We start from the raw sequence: 25,483 nt of genomic DNA on the forward strand, positions 1-25,483 counted from the left end.
GATCTCTTAATTCTAAATACAACATACAGATTATTTTAAATGCCTTCACTTTGTTTCTTGTCAATGAGAGTCTTCCCGTCATTTGGTTTCCCACCTTTGTTCTCATGTTACTAACATGCATTTTTAAGTCAACTTGGATATTTGTCTTGTGTGCATGCTACAAAGCAATAGCCTAAAGCTCTTGCATAGTCCCATTTAGTTCAATGAGTTTTTTTCACTGGCTTCATTGGAAATGGAAAATGACCATCTTTACATTTGTACATTACTTTTCACATAACTACTGTGGTAGTAAATTTACACTAAATCTACCTAATGTTATTTAAAGCGCCAGAACCTGAAAAGAAGATCCCTGAAAAGCGAAAACCACTACCACCACCACCTACTCCACCAACAGAAGATATTAAATTGGCAAAAGAACTACTTAAAGGTATAATCACCTGAAGCCACAATTAATGGTGGGAACTCAAACTTATAATCCTTTTAAATTATACTGATGAATCTTGAAAAGCATGCTTTTAAACATATCACTTTGGATCTTGGGTTTTTTCTTTTCTAATTTACTATCGCTCTAATGGTGTGCCTTACTGATGCTCAATCCCTCATGATTTTTAGCAGTGTTATCCCAAGTCCGTTTACATGGGTTCTTTTCAATAGTTACGGAAAAAATCAATTTATTAAAAATATCTTAACCAAGTTAACACATTCTTCTATCCTTAACATAATTCTTCTATCTTTAACATTTTCTTACAAATGAAAAGAATCCCCAGCAATAATTTGCTGGTGTTACTATATGAACATGGGTTTCAGATCAGCTGTGCTTCCTACAGATCATCTGGCTTCTTCTAAATGGTTAATCAGCCAGAATCTTAGCTTTGTAGCTCTTGTCTTTCTATTATGTCAATAGTATTAATCAGTTGTTTGGATTTTTTAGAAAGTTCTTTTCTTTTTTGAATCTAATGATGTGTGTGATAAAATTCAAATAATTTTCTTTAAAGCTCCTGGATCAAGGAAGAAAGTTGTGACTGCAAAACCTGGTGAGCCTCCAAAATTGGAACCCCCACCTGCTAAAGGTACCTAGCTAATATAAGAATCTTACTTAAATTAAGCCTCTCATGAGCCCAAAGTTGTAGTTCTTGGTATCTTCTTCTTCTTTAATTTGCTCAGTAATATCAAAAAGCTGTCTGTTAGATTATGCTCAACAATGGACTCCAGTCTTGGGTGTATATGTTCATGTTATACTTATGTCCACTTTAATCTCCCATCATGCAGTTCATGAGATGCAAGAGACAGAATCACAGAAGAGCGAGAGGGTTTTTAAGAGTTCTGTCACTTGTGTAGGTGCTTACTTTGGTTCTCTGCTTAGGGAGAAATAAAAAATAATATACTGTTTAAATATATATTGCGTTGTTCAAACATACTTAGTTTATTATTTGTCTGAAAAGTAACTTATTTTTGTGAGATGACATTTTCCAGAGATGGACATGAATAATGAATTGAGCAAGCCACTTTACAAGTACTCCCTTATATTTTTCATATGTACTGGAGCTTAAGACAAGTTAAGCAGCTAAGCAGTGAACATCTTTTCTTAATGCTGTTCCAAGTTTAGAAATTAAACTAACTGCATCCTTATGAACGTCATAGTTCAGATGAATAGATATGTAACATAAGACTGTAATGAAAGAGGAAAAGGAGATAAAAATGTTACTATGATAACTCTCTTTTAATACATAAGCTTTATAGTTTTGTCAAATCATACTTCTCTTTTGTTGGTTTGTATGAAAATTTCCTCTTATGCATAAGCCTAGAAGACAACTGTACTCAAATAATATAGAAAAAGTATTAAAACTATCAACTTCAATCTCAGCAGTTTTACTTTTGCTTTTAATATTCAGTAGTGGACCAGCATTCGATTTGTGTGTTTGGAATGGTTAGTTGTTGGTTACTCTTACTACTGTTATGAACCCATAATAAAATCTGGAATAATATTCTTTTAAGTGCCTGGACTTGTAAAGAAACCTCGCAGAGTAATTCCTGAAGTCACTCCTCCACCAAAAGAAGAAGTTGTTTTGAAAAGAGGTATAGTAACTTGGCTCTTTTTTAAAAACCCAACATATTAACATTGTTCAGTATATTCCCCTAAGTAACATGGTTTTATGTGTGTGATACGGAAAATTACACAAAGTACTACCTGATGTCTGTTTCTTGGGGAAAGCCTTTATAGTTGCAGGGATGAAGTGAGGATATCCTGAAAATCTGTCAGATCCAAAGGATCTGTGATGAAAACAGAGCAGAACACTGAAAATCTGGTTCCCTATAACTCTCTTCTGTTTTTTTAATCTTTGTAAAGCCTATACTAGAGTTGATAGTTTTCCACTGTCTTCAGCTTCTGGACCCCTAAATATTTCCCAGTGATAGTGTAATTGTTATTAAAGTCACATATATAGCATCTGTATTCTCTTTTATGGTTTTCTTAGAAGTACTACACAGATCACAGAACCCCGTGCTACTATTGGACATCAGTCCCCTTTCCTGCAAAGTTTGGAGCCTTCTGAATCACTTCATGCTCAATTATTGCTTAGAAAAAGGAAGCACTAATTCAAATTCTCTTTGAAACACCACACTGGGATGATTCATGCCCATCTACCTTGCAGCTGACCTTCAAATTTCAGACAACATAATAAAATACAGATACTCAGTTTTGCAGATGACAGTCTCATTAGATATCCAAGACTGATACCTGACAGGACAAAAATAAGTAAAATAAGTGAAATGAAAAACAGACATTATATAAATTTGAGCTCTCCAAATATAACACTTGATGATTTAGTCTTGTTCTCTCACTAAAGTCAATAGGAGTTTAATCCGTAATCCTGCATTTTGTCCCTGAAAATCATCTGTAACTGCAGTTATTAATGTATAATTATGTATAGTAAGTAATCATTTAAATATAATAAGAAATATATGATAAAATATAAGAAATTGTATTCTATCATAGACAGTTAACATCGACATTTTCCTCTCAGATGGACTGCTCTTAATAAAAACATCTTTTTGCTCTAGATGACTTTGAATTTTAAAAGGCTTTCAGAATAGTAACTTGAATAGTTACACAAAATCTTCCATTTATATTGAACTATATCTTTTACATTCTTGTTTCTTCATGATTGATGATATATTTTTAATCTTTTGTCTTATTCACCATCTTATTCTTCTGTTTACCTGTCCTTTAAAAACTGAAACTCCTTTTCTTTTAAAGTTCTTAAAAAGAAACCAGAAGAGGAAGAACCTAAACCAGAAAAAGAACCTAAACCAGAAGTTAAACCAGTACCTACACCAGTAGAAAAAATTAAGAAACCTGAAGGTACTAGATCACATTCAAATCTATCTGATAAAGTATAATTAAAAAAAAAAAATCCCACTTTTAAGTAGTATTCTCTGAAATTCAGGAATGAAAGTGAGATTTTAAAAGATGGCTTGCATTAACCTAATTGTGTAAACTAAAGCTTTGCTGAAAGCACATCCAAATTTGACATCCACATTTGGGTCTGAATTCTGCATTTTGGTATTGTTTCTCAATCTTCAATGTGTATAGAAGAGAACTTTACAAATATTTTATAATACTGCTAAAAATATAACTACAGTGAAACAGTTAATCCAAGCATTCTTTTAGTTGTTTTGCAAATATTTGTCCTTTTGTCCATTTAGTGTTTCTAATTTATTCAAATCTCACTCTTAAAAATACACATTCCTAAACCTTATGAATATCTGAAACTGTTTATGTCTAAAAAGAATGAAAACTTTAAAATACATTGGAGATAATTGTATTTGGGGATTCAAGGTGTTTCAATATATCTTACAAAATAAAAATAATATTTTAAAGTCCCAGAAGTTCCTAAGAAGAAAACTGAGATACCTGTCATAAAAAAAGAGGAGAAACATGTGCCTGAACTGCCAAAAGGTACAGATGTGTGGTGCTCTTTTTCCTTATTGCAGCAACTAAATGATATTCATTTCTAAATATCATGGTATATTAACCTAATGCATTACTATCATCCAGTCTGTCCATGACTATTGTGTCATGATTAACCACTTTGCATTCTTCTAGATTTCTTGTTGTCTTTAATTCTTCGGTGCTTGAAAAATTCATCTTTTTTCCATTGTATCTTGCTTTACAAGAGTTCATCTCAAGTTAATTTCTTGCTTTCTGGCTAAGTAAAATATAAAACAACAAATTCTGTCTTTGATTAACTCCCTCCGTATTGTTGCTTCTAACTTTAATGCTCAATGGGATTACAAAACATGGAAATTGACCTATTTGTACTTGTTGTGTTTGAAATACCAGAACCTAAGCAAGCAGCTATCCCACTTCCTGGGCCTGAACCTAAACCTGCAGTAGGTAAGAATTCTTCAGTCATGAATACCAGTGCAGCCTTTTTTGTGTGTCTAGTATTTTCCATTCAGAGATTTCTGGCTAAAAGGACATTAAACAAATGTCTTTAGTATTACTAAGACTGGAACTTTCATACAATCTACAGAACATTTTAAAGAACATAGTACTTAAAATTATTTATTAAAACAAATATATGAGAACTCCTTTTTTTTTTTCTACAGCTCTAAAATCTCCAAAACCAGCAGCAGAACCAGCACCAGCTGTTACTACTCCAGTGACAGTCCCAGTGGTTGGAAAGAAAGCAGGTATTTATGTTTACCCTATGCTATTGATAGGGTTTTTCTCTCTGAGATACCTAAATACCTTCAGGATAAAGAGAATGACTCATATAACTCATTCATTACAGGAATATTTGAGGTCCTATTCAAGGATCTTGTTATTCTAGGTACTGTCACCTAATCTAAAAGACAAGTGTCTCTCATATACCACAGAGATGAATCTGTGTTCTTGTTTCTGGATGGTGATACGTGTGCCTTTATTTATTGTCCTAGTATGAAATTTGTGTATTCTGTTGATTCCTTGATGTTGCTTATGTCCTGATGTATGTCTTGGGAACTGCATCTTGTATTTTCTGTATAGCAAAAGAAAGGCAATTCTTGTGTTGTTTGGTTTTCTGCTTTTAATTCGTTACTGAAGTCCTGAGGAAAAGTGTTAGTGGTGTTGAAGAACTGGAGTATTGCTACTTTCATTTGATACGCTTAGGACCCCAGATCATATCCTGCTGTGAAAAAAGAACTGTGAAGAGTCCAATTCCTCTGAAGCACTCTGAGCCTGAGGTCCATTAGTAGAGCTGATGTACATGCTGCTTGCCCATCGTTCAAAGGGCCTCATGTTACAGTAGAGCTCAGATCTTGGGCACTTGAGAAGCCTAATCATGAATGTCTCTTGGCCAGTGATTTGGTGATGTAGCCAGGCCTGCAGTGGCATAACTAACCCATTTTATATAGGTGGCCAGATAGGCTTTAGAAAGCTGTCATTTTCTGCTACTTTTAACCTGGATTGGATTTAAACTGGCAAACTGGTGGGACAACAGTGTACCGTAACAGTGGTTTACTTAGGTCTTCTGTACTGTTTGTGTGTGCTATTCTTATCTTTCTTTTGTTTTGTGATTGTGTTGTAAGTTTTCTGTTGTGTGGAGAAAAAGTGTTCTATGTTCATTTTATTTCAGGTATAGCTGGAAATTTTGTCTTAAAATATATTGTTCCTGATGCTTATTCTTATGGATTTTAACTCTCTAAATTACCTGTGAAACCTTTGTAGCTGCAGAAAAGCCTGGTGCACCATCTGTACTAAAGCATAGAGGTAAAATGCCCCCAGTGGAAGAAGAAAAGCCCGAGTCAATTGTGCTAAAGAAGATTTTGGTTGAGAAACGCTTGCATGTAAAAGAGAGAGTGAGTCCTAAGGAGACAGTTCTGGACATTCAGACAGTAAAGCCACTTGAGTTTAAAATCTCACTGGAAACAGCTGATGGAATATTGAAGCCAGAGGGAGATGAGCAGGAGAAAGTGGCTCTTAAATATTTTATCTTGGCTCCTGAAGAAGAGGAGCCAGAAATGACACCTATAATTTCAAGAAAGACTACCCTTACAGGTGAGAAAATAGAAGTTGCAATAGATCACATTACTTATGCAAAGGATGAACCACCACTACCTGATGAGGAATTGAAATGGATTTCTATAGCATCTGAACATGCGGAAAGAGATTCTGGAGAAGAAAAGGGGGGTGAAATTAAATTGGTTGTTCATAGGGAAGATGTTATAGAGAAAGTCTCTGACAAGTTTAGTGCTCTTCAAGAAGGAAAGATATCTGTGCCTGAAAAACAAGAGGAAATTGAGTCAACTTATGTACCTAAACATATACCCAGAGAGCCATATGAGCCCAGGGAACAGAAAAGACTTCTAGGAAAAGAGAGAAAATCAAAAATCAGTCTGCAACCTGAAGAATTTCCCATTAAGGGTAAAACTTCATTTGTAAAGGATATCACAGATGAAGGAATAGCTGAAACTCCCCTGCTTAGAAGGGAAGAAGAGAGAGGAGTTTTTACTCTAGAGAAATCTGAAGTTCCTCTTGGAGAATCCATGAAGGAACATGGCATACAAAATAAAACTCAATGGATGAAGAAATCTGGTACCACAGTAGCTGAAATTCCTATAGATAAGATTCTTAATAAAGAAGCAAAGAAAATGGAAAATAATCAAGATGATGAGAAAGATGAGAATCTGGACTTTACATCAGCAGAACTACATTCCTTAGACCTCTCTGAGGAGACTGAACCAGCACTGAGGAAAGATGTTGACCTAGAACACCCCACTGAAGATGAGGAGGTTCCCAGAGAAAAAGCTTACATAATCTTTAAACCGTCTGTTCTTAAGCCACAAGTAGTGGAAAGGAAAGCAAGAGAAAAATATTCTGCAGAGGAAGGAGAAGTTCATTACAAGGAGGGTTCAGGAAAATTGTTGACTGAGAAAGCACTCCTAAGTGATAAAAAAACAGGCAAAAAGATTATACCAGAGACGGAAGAGAAAACTACCTTCAGCACTCACTTAAAAAAAGACAAAATTAGATGGTCAAATGCCCCTGAAAAGCTGCCTGTGGAAAAAGAAGAATTTGATACAGTGTTTACAGGAGAAGGAATGGAAGGTGAAGTTTCCATAGGAGAAGATGAAAAGGGAGTCAAAGATGAAATAGTTGACAGATCTGAGTCAGTAAAGAAAGTTCCTTTTCAGCCACCAGGGAGTCAAGATAAAAAACAATTTCAAGAAGTTCATACCATTCAGGATGAATGTAAAGAAACTCCAGCTCTCAAAAGCAGCAAAGATAAAACTGAAGAAAAGAAATCTTCTTTGACTGTGGAAGAAGTGAAGCTTTCAGGAAAAGAACTTCCAGTGACAGAAGGTATATCAGATGAAAAAACATCAGCTAAACATGGCATTGGAAAAAGCACATCTATTCCCATGAAAAAAGAGAAGGGAAAGCTTTCAGACAAGATATCATCAGGCAAAGGAATCCCTGCAAATGGAGAAGTTAGTTACTCCTCAAGCATAGGTAAGATAACTCCCAAGAAAGCAGAAGGAGAGAAAGAATTCCGTGAATCAGAACCTGCTCGCTTGATTGAGCAGGCCAGTAGACTTTCGAGTGAGAACAGGAATTTGGATGCACCTGGAGAATCACGTGAAGTTCTGGAGGTTCCTGCAAAGTCTCATGCAAAGCGAGGTGAGGAAGACTGCTGCCAAATTCTTCCACGAAGTGCTTGTACTATTTGCTTCAGGAGAATACCATTTGCCATTGTGATGTTTGTTTTCGTTCTTTAACACCGTTCACATTTCCATATAGTCTGTTAGCTGGCTGTATTGGCATTCAGCCCCTCTTGACATGTTTGTCTTACCTGTCTGTACATATGTCTGTGTGATCAATGTTCATTGTCTTAGTCTTACACTTTTATAAGACTGCATAAATCATGTTGTGTGCCATTATCTTCTCAGAACTCACACATTTTTTCTAGTATTCATTCTTCCATCCGCTGCAATAAAATCTGTCCTGCATTTCATTCATATCATTCGCTCATTAAAAGTATCTTTTATATTTCCCTTCACAAAATGATGATGAGAAGCAGCATAGCATGGGAAATATTTTCAAAAGTCTGAGATGATTCATCACAATTTGGGAAACTAACAGAACATTCCCCACTTGTGAGAGTATCACATTGTCCTGAAACATGTATTTAATTTATACAACTTATATTTCTGTTGTCTTCATTAGTAAAAGTGTGTGCTTTTTCTAAAAAAAACCCATATAATTTGTAATAGGTACTTAAGCTATTTTGGTTGACAGGTGGGTATTGATCAAGCGCCTAATTGTGAGTAAAGTGTCAGGGAATGGCAGAATTTTACAAAATAATGGGCAGGACAATAAATTGAGGAACTAGGAGCTCCTAAGCTGCCTTTCAGTCCCCACTGCTGAATATGTTTCTTTCCCATGCTTCAAGATATTAAACTTACCATTGAGATATAGGCAGTATAAGTTGTATAAATATATACATATGTTTATATCTTCCTCCCCTTGTACGTGTATATAGCTAAAGGAAGAGAAAATCTGATTTGTAAAAGAAATGTTTGTCTTAATTTTAGTATGTATGTTTATTTAACTACATTCCTAATAATATTGCTGTTCTACTACAGAGGCCAAGCCACCAAAAGAAGAAACTCCAAAGGGTATCAGTCCAGTCAAAGGTAGGATACTACAAGTCAATATCTACAAGCAAAAGCAATAAATCAGTATTAGTTATTCATTTCTGAATCTGAATTACAGCCAAGAAGACACCTTCACCAGCAGATGCAGAAAGAAGGAAACTGAGGCCAGGCAGTGGTGGTGAAAAACCTCCTGAAGAGCCCCCATTCACTTACCAACTCAAGGCTGTACCACTGAAGTTTGTCAAGGAGATGAAAGATATAGTGCTAACAGAAGCTGAATCTGTTGGGTCTTCTGCAATCTTTGAAGTCCTTATTTCACCATCCACTGCGATTACCAGCTGGATGAAAGACGGCAGTAACATCCGAGAGAGTCCAAAACACAAGTTTATTGCTGATGGCAAAGATAGGAAGCTGCATATTATTGATGTCCAGCTGTCAGATGCTGGTGAATATACTTGTGTATTACGGCTGGGGAACAAAGAGAAGACCTCTACAGCCAAACTCATTGTTGAAGGTATTCCCTGTTTCAAGTTTATCAGTAATTTAAAGGCTAACTACTCCTCAAGCTAGAAGTACTGGTACTTTGTGAATTTACAGTGGTTGGTAGATGCATCCTTTTGTTTCCATCAATCACTACACATATTGATTTAATATGTAAGGCATTTCTGCATCACACCTTCTGTATATAAATGAGACAAATCAAAATGTCCTCAAGTTGCGCCAGGGGAGGTTTAGATTGGATGTAAGGAAAAATTTCTTTACTGAAAGAGTGGTTAAACATTGGAACAGGCTGCCCAGGGAAGCGGTTGAGTCCCCATCCCTGGAGGTATTTAAAAGACGAGTAGATGAGGCACTTAGGGACATGGTTTAGTGGGTGGTGGTGTTGGGTCGACGGTTGGACTTGATGATCTTAGAGGTCTTTTCCCACCTCAATGATTCTATGATTCTATGATTCTATGAAAATGTTGTGTTTCCCACAGAACTCCCAGTGCGGTTCGTGAAAACTCTTGAAGAAGAAGTCACTGTGGTTAAAAGCCAGCCACTGTACTTGACGTGTGAGCTTAACAAAGAAAGAAGTGTCGTCTGGAGGAAGGATGGGAAGATCATTAAAGACAAACCTGGGAAATTTGCTCTGGGCATTATTGGTTTGTCACATTCCCTCACAATCACCGATTCAGATGATGCTGATGCTGGCACTTACACTGTTACCGTGGAAGACTCTGAGCTGTCATGCTCATCTTGTGTTAAGGTAGTAGGTAAGCAATCAAAATCGTGTTCTTCTTTCTCTGTAGAATATTTGGGCTGTTTTAAAATTAGGAAAGCTTTTTCTCATAGTATTACAATATAAATGGACAGATAAGATTTTTACAGCTATTAAAAGCTTGTTGTAATACTAAATCTGTCAGTGCTATTTCTTCTATTTATGACCCATCTATTTGTAGTAGAAGTCTGCTAAGCTGTATTTTTATGTAACTTTTTGTCATGCAGAAGTGATAAGAGATTGGTTAGTAAAACCCATAAGAGACCAGCATGTGAAACCAAAAGGAACAGCTACTTTCACCTGTGACATTGTCAAGGATACACCAAACTTTAAATGGTTTAAAGGAGATGAGGAAATCCCTGCTGAACCAACTGACAAGACAGAAATCTTGAAAGAAGGAAATAAAATTTTCCTGAAAATCAAGAATGCTGGCCCTGCTGATGTTGGGGAATATTCAGTGGAAATTGAAGGTCGCAGATACCCAGCTAAACTGACCCTTGGTGGTAAGGAAGCTTTTATTTGTGTTATATTTATCAGGTCATAGGCCAATGTTCAAAAACCCCTAAACAAACAAACAAAAAAGGTAACCTTAATTATTAAAAAGCTCTATCAAAACTTGACCTAATTATATATGTGTTCATTTGTGCATTCTAGAACGTGAAGTTGAACTTCTGAAGCCATTAGAGGATGTTACAGTTTATGAGAAAGAAACAGCAAACTTTGATACAGAAATATCTGAGGATGATATTCCTGGTGAATGGAAGCTGAAAGGAGAAATCCTGAGACCCTCACCTGTAAGCATCCTTGACTTTTACAACAAAATTTATTTAAATTTAAGCACTCTGAACAGGTTCCCTCGAGTCTTTATGGTAAGATCTTTGCAGGTCTGTCATTGCTACTCAGTCCAGAACGTAGAAAGGCTAAGCATTATGGTGATTAAAAAACACTGGTCCTCTAAGTAAGAATTATAAGCTATAAAAGCTAAGTGTTGAAGGGCTTCATTTTCTCAAGGATTACAGCACATTATTCAGACAATAATAAAAATATCCCACATACATTGGTAGGAATGATGCTGACATTTAAAAGAAGTGTGGAACACTGAAGAAATGTACTCCATTTTTTTATTATTCAGTAAAAGTGTTAACTTCCCTTGAAAAACAATTCCAATCTTTCTAGCTGACTCTTTACTGTGTATAAAATATTTATAGAATCCCTTTATTAAAAATACCTAGCAGTAAGGCATTGGCATTGTACTTACCAAAGTCTGTCATCTCTCCAGACATGTGAAATCAAAGCTGAAGGAGGAAAACGGTTCCTAACCTTGCACAAAGTCAAGTTAGAGCAAGCTGGTGAAGTCCTTTACCAGGCACTTAATGCAGTTACTACAGCTATCCTGACAGTGAAAGGTACAATGCACTATTGAGTACGATATCAACTTAAACACAGTTCACATGGAGCACATTACAAATGATGTGTTCTGTTTTGCTTCCAGAAATTGAACTGGACTTTGCTGTGCCTCTAAAAGATGTTACTGTCCCTGAGAGGCGCCAAGCAAGGTTTGAATGTGTCCTTACCAGAGAAGCCAATGTTATATGGTCTAAGGGCACTGATATACTCAAGGTTGGAGAAAAATTTGACATCATTGCAGATGGAAAGAAGCATATTCTTGTAATCAATGATTCTCAGTTTGATGATGAGGGAGAATACACTGCTGAAGTTGATGGCAAGAAGAGCACAGCAAGACTGTTTGTGGAAGGCAAGTATCTTCTTATGAACAAAACAATAAAAAATAGATAAAGAATGTATCTTTTAGAACCACATTAGCCGTTTTCTGATGGTATTTATGTGTCTATATTACAGGTGTGAGGCTGAAGTTCATCTCACCTCTACAGGATCAAACAGTGAAAGAAGGGGAAACAGCTCACTTTCAGTTTGAGCTTTCTCATGAAGGCATGCCAGTGAAATGGTACAAAAATGACAAAAGACTCCACACAAGCAGAACAGTTTTTATTACTTCAGAAGGCAAAGTTCATAAACTAGAAATGAGAGAAGTAACACTTGATGACATCTCCGAAATAAAGGCCGTAGTCAAGGACTTGAACACACAAGCAAACCTCAAAGTCTTAGGTAATTACATAAATAATTTAAAATATGCTATCTAATATGTATAAACATTTTTATAAGTAGAAAGTGACAAAATATTGATGGTTTAGTACATTTATATTATTAATTTACCATTTCATATCCACTATGCCTTTTGTAGAGGCTGATCCATATTTCACTGTGAAATTACAAGACTACAGTGCTGTGGAGAAAGATGATATTACTCTGGAGTGTGAACTTAGCAAAGATGTGCCAGTAAAATGGTACAAAGATGGTGAAGAACTAGTAGCTTCCAACAGAATTTCCATAAAAACGGATGGCTTGCGCTGTATCCTGAAGATCAAGAAGGCTGCAGAGAGTGATAAGGGTGTTTATGAGTGTGACTGTGGAACCGATAAGACAAGTGCTAATGTCAGCGTTGAGCGTAAGTTATCATGCCTTGGCTAAGGCAAAGTACTGAAACCTTTGTAAAACAGTGTAGACAGGCAGATACTCTCTAGAGTACAACACCAAAAATTGCACCTTTAGAAAACATGTTGTTATGATGAATAGCTGAAATATCTAGATTTACAATTATTAAGAGTATTTACAAGAGACAATATATCTTAAGATATATAAATGGCTGTTGTAAATACAGTGATGATCAATTATTCTCTATGTCCATTTACAGTCAGGAAAAAAAGCAGTTAGTTTAATTCACTGTAACGGATATCTGGGTTAATTATGAGGAAGAATATTCTTACTAAAAATAACTAAACTTTCAGACATATTATGGAAGGGGGTTGTACAATGCCCAAACTTGCAGCTTTTTAAAAAGAGGTTAGATAAACATTTATCAGTGATAGCATTTGAATATCCTGAAGAAGGGATAGGGAGAGAGTTGAGATCCTTTCCAGTACTACATTTCTATGCTATAGAATGAGTGAGTAAACAGATGTGAACTTTTGGGTTTTTTGATTTTAGCTCGCTTAATTAAAGTGGAGCGCCCACTGTATGGAGTGGAAGTATTTGTTGGTGAAACAGCACGTTTTGAAATTGAAATTTCTGAGCCTGATGTCTATCCTATATGGAAGCTAAAGGGAGAAACCCTAACACCTTCACCTGTAAGGCTTCTTCTTTATTTTTAGACCATAATTTACACTAGAAAAAACATATTTAATAATAATGTCTTCTGAGTGGTTTCTTAGAATATTCATATTTGTGGTGGGGGGTGTGTGTTTCTTTATCACCAGGACTGCGAAATCATTGAAGATGGGAAGAAGCATACTCTTGTCCTTCATAACTGCAAACTTGATATGACAGGAGAAGTGTCTTTCCAAGCTGCTAATGCTAAAAGTGCTGCTAATCTGAAAGTGAAAGGTACAGTCTGCACTTTGCCAACATTGGCATGTGTATCTCAGGGCATTAGAACAAATCCAGCAGCAGAAAGGTCTGCATGAACCTATCACTGAACTGAAAGTGCTCTTCCTTGATTTCAGAATTGCCTCTCATCTTTATCACTCCACTAAGAGATGTGAAGGTCTTTGAGAAGGATGAAGCCAAGTTTGAATGTGAGGTGTCCAGAGAACCCAAGACTTTCCGCTGGTTAAAAGGAACACAAGAGATCACTCCTGATGAAAGATTTGAAATTATTTCAGAAGGAACAAAGCATGCTCTGATTATTAAATCTGTTGCGTTTGAGGATGAAGCTAAATACATGTTTGAAGCTGAAGATAAGAGAACAACTGCCAAACTAATTATTGAAGGTTTGTCTGACTTTGCCTTTCTAGGAAAGATTTGCACTATAGTCCTTGAATAGTTTTTATTGAGAACATTATTATTCATGAAATGTTATGTTGTGATAGGTATCCGCCTGAAATTCATTACTCCTCTCAAGGATGTAACAAAAAAGGAGCGAGAAACTGCAGTGTTCACTGTGGAACTCTCCCATGAAAATATCCCTGTTGTCTGGTTCAAGAATGACCAGCGATTACATACCAGCAAAGTGGTTTCAATGACAGATGTTGGCAAATTCCATACACTCACAATCAAAGATCTTACTATTGATGATACTTCTCAGATTAGAGTGGAAGCTATGGGCAAATCCTCAGAAGCTAAACTCACTGTTCTTGGTAAGAATACCCAAAAGAATTTATATTATGTATATTACCAGAAGAGTCTTATTAATGAAAAATGGCGATCAGAAAGTCTTGGGGTTGGTTTTGGTTTGCTTTGGTGGGGTTTTTTGGATTTGGCCTAAATCTACATTGTGATTTTTGACAATTTTACGATTTGTTTGTCTTCTTTGGGTCTCCATTTCCCCATTCACAATGGATAATTAAAATAACTTTAAAATTTCATGCAACTGTTGCAAAATTAACTATTAGATACTTAAATGGTGCTCTGAAACTCCTAGAGCACCAAAACAATGTTGTCAGTAATATTAGTAATACGTTGAACTGTTTCTTAGATATTGTTTTCTCTTTTTGCAACAGAACTCTGTAATATTTATAAGGACTGTATTTAATCCTTCCTGCAGGGCATAAGCAAGAAATGTTTTGTATGGTAAGAACTAATTATCCTTTCTGAAAGACTAAAACTTCAGACTGAAACATATCGTAACTTTTGCTTGCAGAGGGAGACCCTTACTTCACTGGGAAGCTGCAGGATTACACTGCTGTAGAGAAAGATGAAGTAATCTTACAATGTGAAATCAGCAAAGCAGATGCCCCAGTGAAATGGATGAAGGATGGCAAACCAATTACTCCATCAAAGAATGTCGTTATTAAGGCTGATGGTAAAAAGAGAATCCTTATCCTCAAGAAAGCTTTGAAGAAAGACATTGGACAGTATACTTGTGACTGTGGTACTGATCAAACCTCTGCTAAACTCAATATTGAAGGTATGGTTATTTTACTGGGCTGCTCTGTAGTAGAGATCTTTTGGGGTCTGTTAGAGATTGAGGGAATCAATCACTGTTTGTTTGGTTTTTTTCCCTCCAGACCGCGATATTGAGATTATACGTCCACTATACAGTGTGGAGGTGATTGAGACAGAGACTGCCCGTTTTGATATTGAAATCTCTGAGGAAGGTGTCCATGGCAATTGGAAGCTAAAAGGAGAAGCCCTGACTGAATCAGCTGTAAGCAAGTATTTCAGGATGTTCCTTACGTGTCTCAGCAATTTGCGGGGAGATAGGTTGTGAGGGAGAAGAAGGTGGCTGCAGAAACTAAGTGAAATCTCTTTCTGCTTTCAATAAGGGTCACTATAATAAAAATACTGGATTTTTTCATTAATAACTTTTAAAATGTAGTATAAACTTAATCCAAAATAATATATAAAATAGCTAAATAATAAATGATTTTACATAAATAAGTACATTCTGTATTGCTAGTCCCTAACAATCACGTATCCAAAGTACAAAGACCATTTAAAAACACAAACTTTGGATTGTCTGCAGTTTTTGAGTTATGTTTGGTTTAAATAGATGTAGATCACATTTTCAAACTCTTTTCCATTACTATGACAGCTAAAATTAATTTAAAATGGTATAAGGCTCAATCAAATATTCTTAATTCCCTGCTGGAAGGATCTGGAAAATTAAGAAACAATACAATCACAACTGGCAATAATTTGGCAACTCTTTGATGTAATAGTACCGGTGTGAATAATACACAAAGATCAGAAGTTCCATGAAAATCAGTGTCTGGATAAGAGAAAAGGACCCTTCTCAAGGAAAGGTCACAGCACAAGCTTAGTAATTTCTAGTTCTCTTAGGCTTCTGACTGATCTACATATGGATATATTGGATAGTCAATCAGCACATACCATTCACCAACATGAATATGATGCCTCTTGCCCTTTCTTTTAAGAGGAAGCAGACTGTATTAGGAAGCAACTTTGAAAGGAAAGGCCTATGAATGAAAGTTTATAAGGTATATTGCAGTTGGCAGTGGGCCTAAGTGTTGTGAATGGAGGAGGAGATAACAGATGCATAGTATGAGGAGAAGTAGGGGCTCTTGTGGCGAGGAGCACAAAAAAGGTACTGAAAAAATTGTTTCACTTCTCTTTTTGCAGGAATGTGAAATCAAGGAGGAAGGCAAAAAGCACTTCCTTACACTGTACAATGTACGCTTAGATCAAGCTGGTGGCGTAGATTTCCAAGCAGCAAATGCCAAATCTGGTGCTCACCTTCGAGTGAAACGTAAGTGTATTTTAATCTGAAATGAATTAAGTGAAAACAAGGTACTCATTGCCTCTCTGGAACAGGTGGACAAATCTCTATACTGTATTGAACCCACAACAATTCTTTCCAGAACAGCAACTCAAGGATTAATTACTCAAGCCATCTTAATTTTTTAGTTAAGGAATGTCTTATATGTTTTTTAACCTTGTATATAGTTTATTCATATAGGAGAAGTAAAAATAAGGAGATGGCCTTGAAGGCTGCTTCATGGTCTGGCATCATATGTTGTTATGAAATCAAAGTGTTACAAGCAAAGGTTTTACTGCATTAAAGTATCATGTTAACCTGAGAGGATGGGATCACAGTGATATCTGGGGATAGGGTTAAGAGCTTGATGGACAGGGACAGACCACACAGTTGAAGACCACTTGTTTCCCACTCCAATCCTAGCCCTCACTATTTTGGAAAACACATGCTTTATCTAGCAAGAGGCATGCAAGGCTTGGCAGGGAGACAGATGCACGGCAACTTTCCTGCTGACCTTGTTCAATTTAAAGAAACACACTCTGCAAATAGGAAATTTTAGGTGACCAGCCCTCCCCCTAAAAACCCAGAGTGGCCTCTTCTATTTAGGGAATTTAAAGAGCAGCATTGCGATGTCTGTCTCTCTTGAGGGAAGCCACCATGGAGATTAGTACATAAGGGCAGCAGCTCTCTCTTGGGTAGAAGTGACTAATCTGAAAATGATGTCTTCTCCTTACCAAGCTCGAGTAATTGGCTTGCTGAGACCCCTCAAGGATGTAACAGTGACAGCTGGGGAATCAGCAACCTTTGATTGCGAACTCTCTTACGAGGGAATCCCAGTAGAGTGGTTCCTGCAAGGAAAGAAACTGGAGCCCAGTGATAAGGTAAAGAAATTAAACTTTATTTTTCCTCATGTTTCCTCCTCCTTCCTCTCTTTCAACTCTCTTCCCCTTCTTTATTTATCATTTACTCTCTGCCAGTAGAAGTACTAAGGCACAGCAATACAATAGTGCTGCTGTGCCAAATGGTAAATCCTCACGAAATCAGATATAGCATTTTTTTCCCCAGAAATGCCAGTATTCTGGAATACTACAAGAATTTATCATACAAAGGGAAACTAAGGTTCCAAAATATCAATCATTACAACAGTGATTTTGTGCCTGATTCTGTTGGAGACTCAACCACAGGGGTACTGAATGATTTTTGCTCAGGTTAATTGTAGTTACAGCGAGAGGGTTTTGAAAGGTGCTATCAGGAAATGCTTTTTTTCTCCTGAATGCTGAGTTGCAGTCCAGTTCTGCATATAAGGGGATTAAGAGGATTCAAATTCCATTTCAGGCATTTGTTCTGGCTCTCCAGATAACTTTCTGGGCAGATTTGCTTGTCAAGCACTTCTCACTAGCTATTTTTAACCCTTCATCAAGTGCTGGCTCTTAACTCTGAGGTCTGAGCAGCCTGGAATGCAGTGAGTTTAATATTTAAAGTTAATGGTAGGAGAAATACATAAAGAAACATAAAATATAAATGGATATCACTGGTTTTAAGACTTCTTTTTCACATACTAGGCCTAAGGGAAATAATGCAAATGAAAATACAAATTGGCAACCTCAGACAAAGCAAACTTTCAAGGCATTACATGACCTAGCAAACTTTCAGAACCGGTAATAATGCTGCTAATAATACTTTGGTACACATTTTTTTCTTTTAAATACAATTTTTAACATTTTTTTTTTTCAGGTTTTACTAGATCTTTCTGAGCTTCACCAGATTTGCCTAAATAAAAACTATTTCATTAAAAAAATAGAATATCAAAATAGGAAAAGAAAAACCGGTCATGGTGATAAGTGATTTAAGTATTACAGTATTACAGATATTACAGTATTTAAGGACAGATAAACAAAATTGAAACTCAGCAGATGAGACGTAACAAACCAAGGTATTCACTTTTGAGTCTAGGAATAAAAATGTGGAAAGCTATTGATCAGTGCAGTGGCTTGATAGTTATTACTGCCTGGCAAGAAAAATATTATAAGTTCAATATTCTGTATGATGGAACATTATTTTGTTCTTATCTGTCTGAGCTATCATTTTAATTACATGGGAAAAAAAAATCTAGGTTTTCATTCACTTTATATATACAGTCAAAACTGTCATTTAACTTCAGTTGAAATTTTATCAAGAAGAAATTCAGAATAACCCATATATTTACTTGATGCATCACTTTCTGCCCATTTAAAATAGCCTCTTGAAACCCTTTTACTACTGTCTTCAAGAATCAATCTAATTGTACAAGTGTTTCATTTCAGCTCTTTTTAATTTAAGCCATTATTTTACCTCTGTGGCTGGCATTCAGCTGTACACATATAACCTTTATTGAAATGACTTATTTGTTTATCTTTATTGCTTATCTTGGTCAAATATATATTTGGCTTCATCTCAATCTTTTTCAGATGAGCATTCACTAGAGCTAGTTTTCAGGGACACAATGACCATTTGGGAGGAAGGGCAGCCTCTTAGTTCCTTCCTTCCCTCTGAAACAAAAGGGACTGCCTTCTCAAAAGTAACATAATCTTTTTCGCTTCTTCCTTAGCAGAAGCTCGCTTTTCCCCTTTATTTTCTAAACCAGCATCTACTACTTGATCACATACTTCTCTGAAAATAAATAAATGCAATTCTGCAAGAGCTATGTTAAAATTTATGGCATGAATGAGTAGCAGCCCTCTTAATGGCTGCAATGCAGGATGTATCCTTGAATGCCCCAGGTCCACTCCTAGAGAAAAGGGGTGTTTGTGTAGGAGTAGCCCAATACAAACTCATGATCGTAAAGTAGTTTCAGCAATAGATCAACATGGAAATGTTTTTTTAGGCAAATTTTTTTACCAAAATTTAATAATAGAAAGTCAAATTGGCATTTACAAAAGAGTGTATGAGGGGAGTGCCAAACCTCCTTATATCTCTAAAAGTTTTTACTTTAGATATAGCCAGGAGTAATACCAACTTTTTCCTATAAATTTACTTATTTTGGTATTTATTAGTACCTGTTCAAAATAAACATGACCTCAAGTCAGCCTCATATTGAACTTTGATAGTAGACTCAGGTTTTCTAATAAAAGGACACAAATACCTTAAAACATGGGGAAACCTAAAATTACAATTTCTTGTAAGTAAAAGGACAAAACAGAAATGATTCTCAAAATCCTCAAAGCATTTGTGTCTTGAGCTATACCTAGTATATGCAAAAGGAAATTATTGAAATTTCATATGAAAGTAAATGCCCAAACTCCACAGATAACAATAAATAGCAATGCTATTTCATTAAATATTTCTTAAATATTTGTTGTAGATACTTACAAAGGGTTTTTGTATGTACTTTATAAGGTCATGACACGTGCTGAAGGGAGAGTTCACACACTTATTCTTAGAGACGTCAAGTTAACAGATGCAGGAGAGGTATCACTGACAGCAAAAGATTTCAGAACACAAGCAAATCTTTTTGTGAAAGGTAAGTCAGTCATTTTAATTATACCATAGTCAGTGTTAATGGTCCATTCATGATTCACCTTGGAATAGGATGTTAATATACACCATATATCAAATTAGTAGGATCATACATAAAATCTTTATGCTTCGCAGAAAAGCTGAGGAAAGGGGGAAATAATGGAAATGTGTCAGACGTGGAGATGAATCAGTTCATTAGGATTTCCAGGGCTTCATTGCAGACTTGAACATTCAGTTGGCCTCAGGATGACCTGCAAATACTGGCTTTTATGGCTCCCGATGGCTTTTTTCTGTTCTTTGGAGTATCCAGAAACCTATGAGAGCACAACTACACCATCAGTCAAGTGACATAACATTGACTGTATACCCGCTTGCACTGCTTGCAAGCTGTGTATGGCTAAGAAGTCAAAAAACTGCACACACTTCTAACTAATTTAGTAATTCAAGGAAAAATTAAAAAAATCATTCCTTAAGTTCAGAGTGTAACTTCAGAGTCACTGAGCTCACATGGGTATAGTTCAGCTAAAGAAACTGAGTTGCAAGGCTTTGTGATGATTTGTGAGTAAAAACCCCGTGGACAAGGATATCATTCAGTCTAATCTTACAGTAGGCTGAAAATGAGGAAATTAGCTGAATTAACTGAACATGTCTGGGCATTAAAAATAAAAAGTAAAAAAAAACCCTTCAGCAGAGACATCTAAGAGCCTTTATGATTATTCAGTCAAGGAAAATTAGTAAACAGTATCTGACAGTTCTGTGCTAGCAGAGGGCTGGCTATAATTTAGATCTTTTCTACCAAAAATTTATCTGTTTCTTTTAGAACCCCCAGTTGAATTTACTAAACCACTTGAGGACCAGACTGTTGAAGAGGAGGCCACTGCAATACTGGAATGTGAAGTTTCCAGGGAAAATGCAAAAGTTAAATGGTTCAAAAATGGAGAAGAAATTCACAAAACAAAGAAGTATGATATCATTTCTGATGGCAGGGTCAGAAAACTCATTATCCATGGCTGCACACTGGATGATGCAAAAACATATACCTGTGATGCTAAGGATTTCAAGACATCATGTTTTCTCAATGTAGAACGTGAGTCATTTACAATTTTCTACAAAATGTGTAAGCGTTATATATGCTATGTTCTAGTGTCTATGACTGGCAATAATATCAATGTCAGCAGTTTATTCTTCTCTACTGGAGACTTTCCTTTACTAAAAATTTTCTTTTCTCTTATAGCTATTCGTGTTGAGTTCCTGAAACCCCTAACTGACCTTGAAGTTAAAGAAAAAGAATCTGCTCGGTTTGAATGTGAAATTTCTCGTCCAGGTGTCAAGGTCAATAATAATACTTTTTAATCTGAGTAACTCCTTCAACTAAGCTTTTTTTTAAATTGACAATTTTATTGTGTTGTTACAAAAGAACACACAACTGAAACCTATGATGAGTGTGTTAATATTAATAACCACGTTTATTTGTTCTAAAACAGGTGAAGTGGTTTAAGGATGGCATTGAAATTAGAAAAGGCAAAAAGTATGACATAATTTCCAAAGGTGCAGAACACATTCTTGTTGTCACTAAATGTGTCTTCGATGATGAAGCTGAATATGCCTGTGAAGCAAAAACAGCTCGAACTTCAGGCCTACTTACGGTGATAGGTAAACATAGTGTTTTAGAATCTAATCTATGAACAAGAAAAAATGTTTTTTTGATTAAAGGCTTTAATCATCTTTCTAAATTCTTGTTGCAGAGGAAGAGGCTGTTTTCACAAAAAATCTTCCTGATCTTGAAGTAAATGAAAATGACACTGTAAAATTGATCTGTGAAGTTTCAAAGCCTAATGCCGAAGTTACTTGGTTTAAAGGAGATGAGGAGGTGCCTGATGGTGGTAGATTTGAACACATTTCTGATGGCCGAAAGAGAATTCTTCTCATACGTAATGCTCATCCTGAAGATGCTGGCAAATATACTTGCAAGCTCCCTAGCTCTAGTACAACAGGAAAACTTACTGTACATGGTAAGAGAGTTACTTTGGTGGCCTTTTTTCCTAGAAAAAAAATTAAAATAAAAAAAATTTAAAAATCAGTAAGAATACACAACTTGGTTTATTCTCTTCATAAGTAAAAAATCATATATATCTACAAAAATGTTTTCTTTCAGAACTTGCAGCAGAATTTCTTACCAGACCACAAAATCTTGAGGTGCTTGAAGGAGACAAAGCTGAATTTGTCTGTTCAGTATCCAAAGAGGCAATTACAGTACAGTGGCTGAGGGGTGACACAGTCCTGGAGCCTGGTGATAAGTACGACATCATCTCAGATGGCAAAAAGAGAACACTTGTGGTTAAAGACTCTATTCTAGGAGATGCAGGAAAGTATATTGTCATGGTTGGTGAAGCTAAAGCTACAGCACGCTTAACAGTGATTGGTAAGCTTTATTTTATCAATGTGCAGTTGATATTTTGTTGCATTCCTTATACTGCATGATGTCCTATTTCTTCTATTTTCTCAATTTCAGAAAAACTCAGGATTATAACTCCCCTTAAGGATCAAGAAGTTAATGAGGGTCAAGAAATTATCTTCAACTGTGAAGTCAATAAAGAAGGTGCCAAAGAGAAGTGGTACAAAAATGATGAGGCGATATTTGATAGCGCAAAATACATTATTGTCCAGAAGGATTTAATTTACACTCTCAGAATCAGAGATGCACAGTTGAAAGATCAAGCTACCTATACCATCTCACTGTCAAACCAGAGAGGCGAACACGTCAAAAGCTCTGCTGCCTTAACAGTATTAGGTAAATAACTTGCACTGTATTAAATTTATTTCATCTTCTTACATTCAATTTCACATGAGGATCATAAGGATGTAAATTAATCAGTTTGGGTTTTTTGTCTTAACAGAGGAGGATCTCAGAATTGTTGAGCCCCTTGAAGACATTGAGACCATGGAAAAGAAAACTGTCACATTCTGGTGCAAAGTCAATCGCCTTAATGCAACCCTCAAATGGACAAAGAATGGTGAAGAGATCATGTTCAACAAGCGCATTTTGTACAAAATTGATAAATACAAACACTCACTCATCATTAAAGACTGTGGGTTTATAGATGAAGGTGAATACACTGTTACTGCTGGACAAGACAAATCTGTTGCAGAGCTTCTCATCACAGAAGCACCAGCAGACTTCATTGAACATCTCCGGGACCAGACCGTCACTGAATTTGATGATGCTGTCTTTACATGCCAGCTTTCCAAAGAGAAAGCCAGTGTAAGATGGTACAGAAATGGAAGAGAAATCAAAGAAGGCAAAAAGTATGTACATTTTACTATGCTTGTTAATACACTAAACATGTTTGCTTTACTTTGTTGCTTTGTCTGGAAACTAAAATACTGCTTACTTTTCTCCCTCATAAAGATACCAGTTTGAAAAGGATGGAAATCTGCACAGATTAATCATAAAAGACTGTAGACTAGATGATGAGTGTGAATATTCCTGTGGAGTGGATGACAGGAAATCTAGGGCAAGACTTTTTGTTGAAGGTATGAGTAAAATTGAATAGGATTCATTTCTTCATTATTTAGTAATAATAGAAACAATACACAAATAACACCAAATTAATTGACATTTATTTCAGAAATCCCTGTTGAGATCATCCGACCACCACAAGATATTTATGAAGCTCCTGGTGCAGATGTCATCTTCATGGCCGAGTTGAACAAAGATGGTGTGGAGGTCAAGTGGTTGAGAAACAACATGATTATCGTCCAAGGTGACAAACATCAGATGATGAGTGAAGGAAAGGTCCACAGGCTGCAGGTGTGCGAGATAAAGCCCCGTGACCAAGGGGAATACAGATTTATTGCCAAAGATAAGGAAGCTAGAGCTAAGCTTGAATTAGCTGGTAAGTTGTTTGCTTTGTCTTTCTTGTATTAAATCTTAGATTAGTGAATTAACTATTTAACTAAATTGATTTTTGTTCTTTCAAAGAGTTGAATTAAAATGAATACACAATCAGGCTGAGACAAGTGCAAGTCTGTTAAACTCTATGAATTATAATTCAGGCAACAAACATTTTTTATTATACCACGCTGATCCAACTGTTGAGGAAAATACAGGTCACTTTTCAGTGTCTACACCAAAGAGCATGAATTGAGCTTAAAGGACACAGAACCTTTTCAGTAGGTCACTGCAGATCTAAAACATGAAAATTATTTGGCCTACTCATTTCAGTCATATAAGACATTTAATTCCTAATTTGTCTATTTTACAGGATCAGACCAATAAAATACATTACGTTAAATTAATGCTCAAAAAGGAACTCCCTCTTCCCTGATTTTATAGGATGACACAGTACATACCAACCAGCCTGAGTTTCTTTCTCTGGAGCAATCAATCCAATGAGTATATGAAGGATTTGCGTAGAATTCACATAACAGCTCCTTTTACTTTTATCTGGTAGTTTCTTTGCTGACTACACAAATATATCGGGGGTTTTTTATATGTAAGTACTTACTTGTCACATTCATCTTCCTTAGCTGCACCTAGAATCAAGACTGGTGATCAAAACCTTGTGGTTGATGTTGGGAAGCCTTTAACTATGACCGTTCCATATGATGCCTACCCAAGAGCAGAAGCTGAATGGTTGAAAGGGGAGGAAAGTCTGCCCACAACAACTGTTAATACAACAACTGACTGCACTACCTTCAAAATTTATGAAGCAAAGAAATCAGATAAGGGAAGGTACAAGGTTATACTTCGCAACAAACATGGCCAGGCAGAAGCATTCATCAATGTAGAGGTCATTGGTAAGTATTCCCATTGTTAAAACCTTGCTTACTATTTGTTTAAGCCAGAGCACAAAAAAAAAAGATGTAATACCTAAAAATATTGTCATATCTTTGTTAGATGTTCCGGGTCCAGTTAGAAACTTGGAAGTCACTGAAATTTATGATGGTGAAGTTGGCCTCGCCTGGCAGGAACCAGAAAGTGATGGTGGAAGTAAAATAATAGGCTATGTCGTTGAAAGACGTGATATCAAGCGTAAGACCTGGATTATGGTCACTGATCATGCTGAAAATTGTGAATACACTGTAACTGGACTTCAGAAAGGAGGAGTTGAGTACCTCTTCCGTGTTAGTGCACGGAACAGAGTGGGCACTGGTGAGCCAGTGGAAACAGAGAGACCTGTGGAAGCTAAGAGCAAATTTGGTGAGCAGAATTTATGAAAAACTCAGTGTTTGATGGCAGTGGAAGAAAAGCAGTACAAACTCTAACAATAGGTAAAAAACACATACCTTGTTTTTCCTTTTTCTCCCTAAAATAAAATGCAGAAGTTCCTGGTCCTCCTCAAAATGTAGAAGTTATCGATGTGAACAGGTTTGGAGCTACACTTACCTGGGAACCACCTGAGTATGATGGAGGATCTCCAATTACTGGCTATGTTATTGAACTGCGTAACAGAGCTTCCATCAAATGGGAGCCAACTATGACCACTGGAGCTGATGAACTGTCAGCTGTCCTGACTGATGTTGTGGAAAATGAAGAGTATTTCTTCAGAGTAAGAGCTCAAAACATGGTTGGAGTTGGCAAACCAAGTCCTGCTACACGTGCAGTAAAAATTATGGACCCAATTGGTAAGTATGTAAGCATTGATTGTGATTGCATTATGACAGGGACATTTTGGCTGTTTACACATTATGTGTGCAGGAAAGTTCAATTGAGAAACGTGTGCTGCAAATACCATGTGCAGTTAGATTTTTACTAGGTCCTTCAAACCTATCAGAAGTACCCCGCTACC

General features: G+C 36.3%; 1 protein-coding gene across 6 annotated transcripts in view; it reads left to right on the forward strand.

The window, feature by feature from the left end:
* LOC143162320 (titin-like) overlaps nucleotides 1-25,483 on the forward strand; it is a 245,966-nt gene that overhangs the window by 135,576 nt on the left and 84,907 nt on the right. For 5 of the 6 annotated variants that reach the window (XM_076342517.1, XM_076342519.1, XM_076342520.1 and 2 more), the window contains 37 exons: nucleotides 326-427; nucleotides 996-1,070; nucleotides 1,996-2,076; nucleotides 3,257-3,361; nucleotides 3,881-3,958; nucleotides 4,343-4,396; nucleotides 4,612-4,695; nucleotides 8,629-8,679; nucleotides 8,759-9,154; nucleotides 9,621-9,896; nucleotides 10,129-10,404; nucleotides 10,556-10,695; nucleotides 11,181-11,307; nucleotides 11,394-11,657; nucleotides 11,762-12,028; nucleotides 12,165-12,428; nucleotides 12,968-13,107; nucleotides 13,237-13,363; nucleotides 13,483-13,749; nucleotides 13,849-14,115; nucleotides 14,619-14,885; nucleotides 14,986-15,125; nucleotides 16,061-16,187; nucleotides 16,935-17,077; nucleotides 19,572-19,695; nucleotides 20,512-20,778; nucleotides 20,926-21,023; nucleotides 21,176-21,344; nucleotides 21,437-21,703; nucleotides 21,847-22,113; nucleotides 22,204-22,482; nucleotides 22,589-22,997; nucleotides 23,101-23,225; nucleotides 23,321-23,587; nucleotides 24,222-24,491; nucleotides 24,592-24,894; nucleotides 25,017-25,319. In XM_076342517.1, coding sequence (XP_076198632.1) covers nucleotides 326-427; nucleotides 996-1,070; nucleotides 1,996-2,076; nucleotides 3,257-3,361; nucleotides 3,881-3,958; nucleotides 4,343-4,396; nucleotides 4,612-4,695; nucleotides 8,629-8,679; nucleotides 8,759-9,154; nucleotides 9,621-9,896; nucleotides 10,129-10,404; nucleotides 10,556-10,695; nucleotides 11,181-11,307; nucleotides 11,394-11,657; nucleotides 11,762-12,028; nucleotides 12,165-12,428; nucleotides 12,968-13,107; nucleotides 13,237-13,363; nucleotides 13,483-13,749; nucleotides 13,849-14,115; nucleotides 14,619-14,885; nucleotides 14,986-15,125; nucleotides 16,061-16,187; nucleotides 16,935-17,077; nucleotides 19,572-19,695; nucleotides 20,512-20,778; nucleotides 20,926-21,023; nucleotides 21,176-21,344; nucleotides 21,437-21,703; nucleotides 21,847-22,113; nucleotides 22,204-22,482; nucleotides 22,589-22,997; nucleotides 23,101-23,225; nucleotides 23,321-23,587; nucleotides 24,222-24,491; nucleotides 24,592-24,894; nucleotides 25,017-25,319 — 7,266 coding nt within the window. Of the gene's footprint in view, nucleotides 1-325; nucleotides 428-995; nucleotides 1,071-1,995; nucleotides 2,077-3,256; nucleotides 3,362-3,880; nucleotides 3,959-4,342; nucleotides 4,397-4,611; nucleotides 4,696-5,710; nucleotides 7,664-8,628; nucleotides 8,680-8,758; nucleotides 9,155-9,620; nucleotides 9,897-10,128; nucleotides 10,405-10,555; nucleotides 10,696-11,180; nucleotides 11,308-11,393; nucleotides 11,658-11,761; nucleotides 12,029-12,164; nucleotides 12,429-12,967; nucleotides 13,108-13,236; nucleotides 13,364-13,482; nucleotides 13,750-13,848; nucleotides 14,116-14,618; nucleotides 14,886-14,985; nucleotides 15,126-16,060; nucleotides 16,188-16,934; nucleotides 17,078-19,571; nucleotides 19,696-20,511; nucleotides 20,779-20,925; nucleotides 21,024-21,175; nucleotides 21,345-21,436; nucleotides 21,704-21,846; nucleotides 22,114-22,203; nucleotides 22,483-22,588; nucleotides 22,998-23,100; nucleotides 23,226-23,320; nucleotides 23,588-24,221; nucleotides 24,492-24,591; nucleotides 24,895-25,016; nucleotides 25,320-25,483 lie in introns of all 6 variants that reach the window. The other variant, XM_076342523.1, reaches the window with a different exon arrangement.

The sequence above is a fragment of the Aptenodytes patagonicus genome, chromosome 6 (assembly GCF_965638725.1).
Source record: "Aptenodytes patagonicus chromosome 6, bAptPat1.pri.cur, whole genome shotgun sequence".
Taxonomy (NCBI): Eukaryota; Metazoa; Chordata; class Aves; order Sphenisciformes; family Spheniscidae; genus Aptenodytes; species Aptenodytes patagonicus.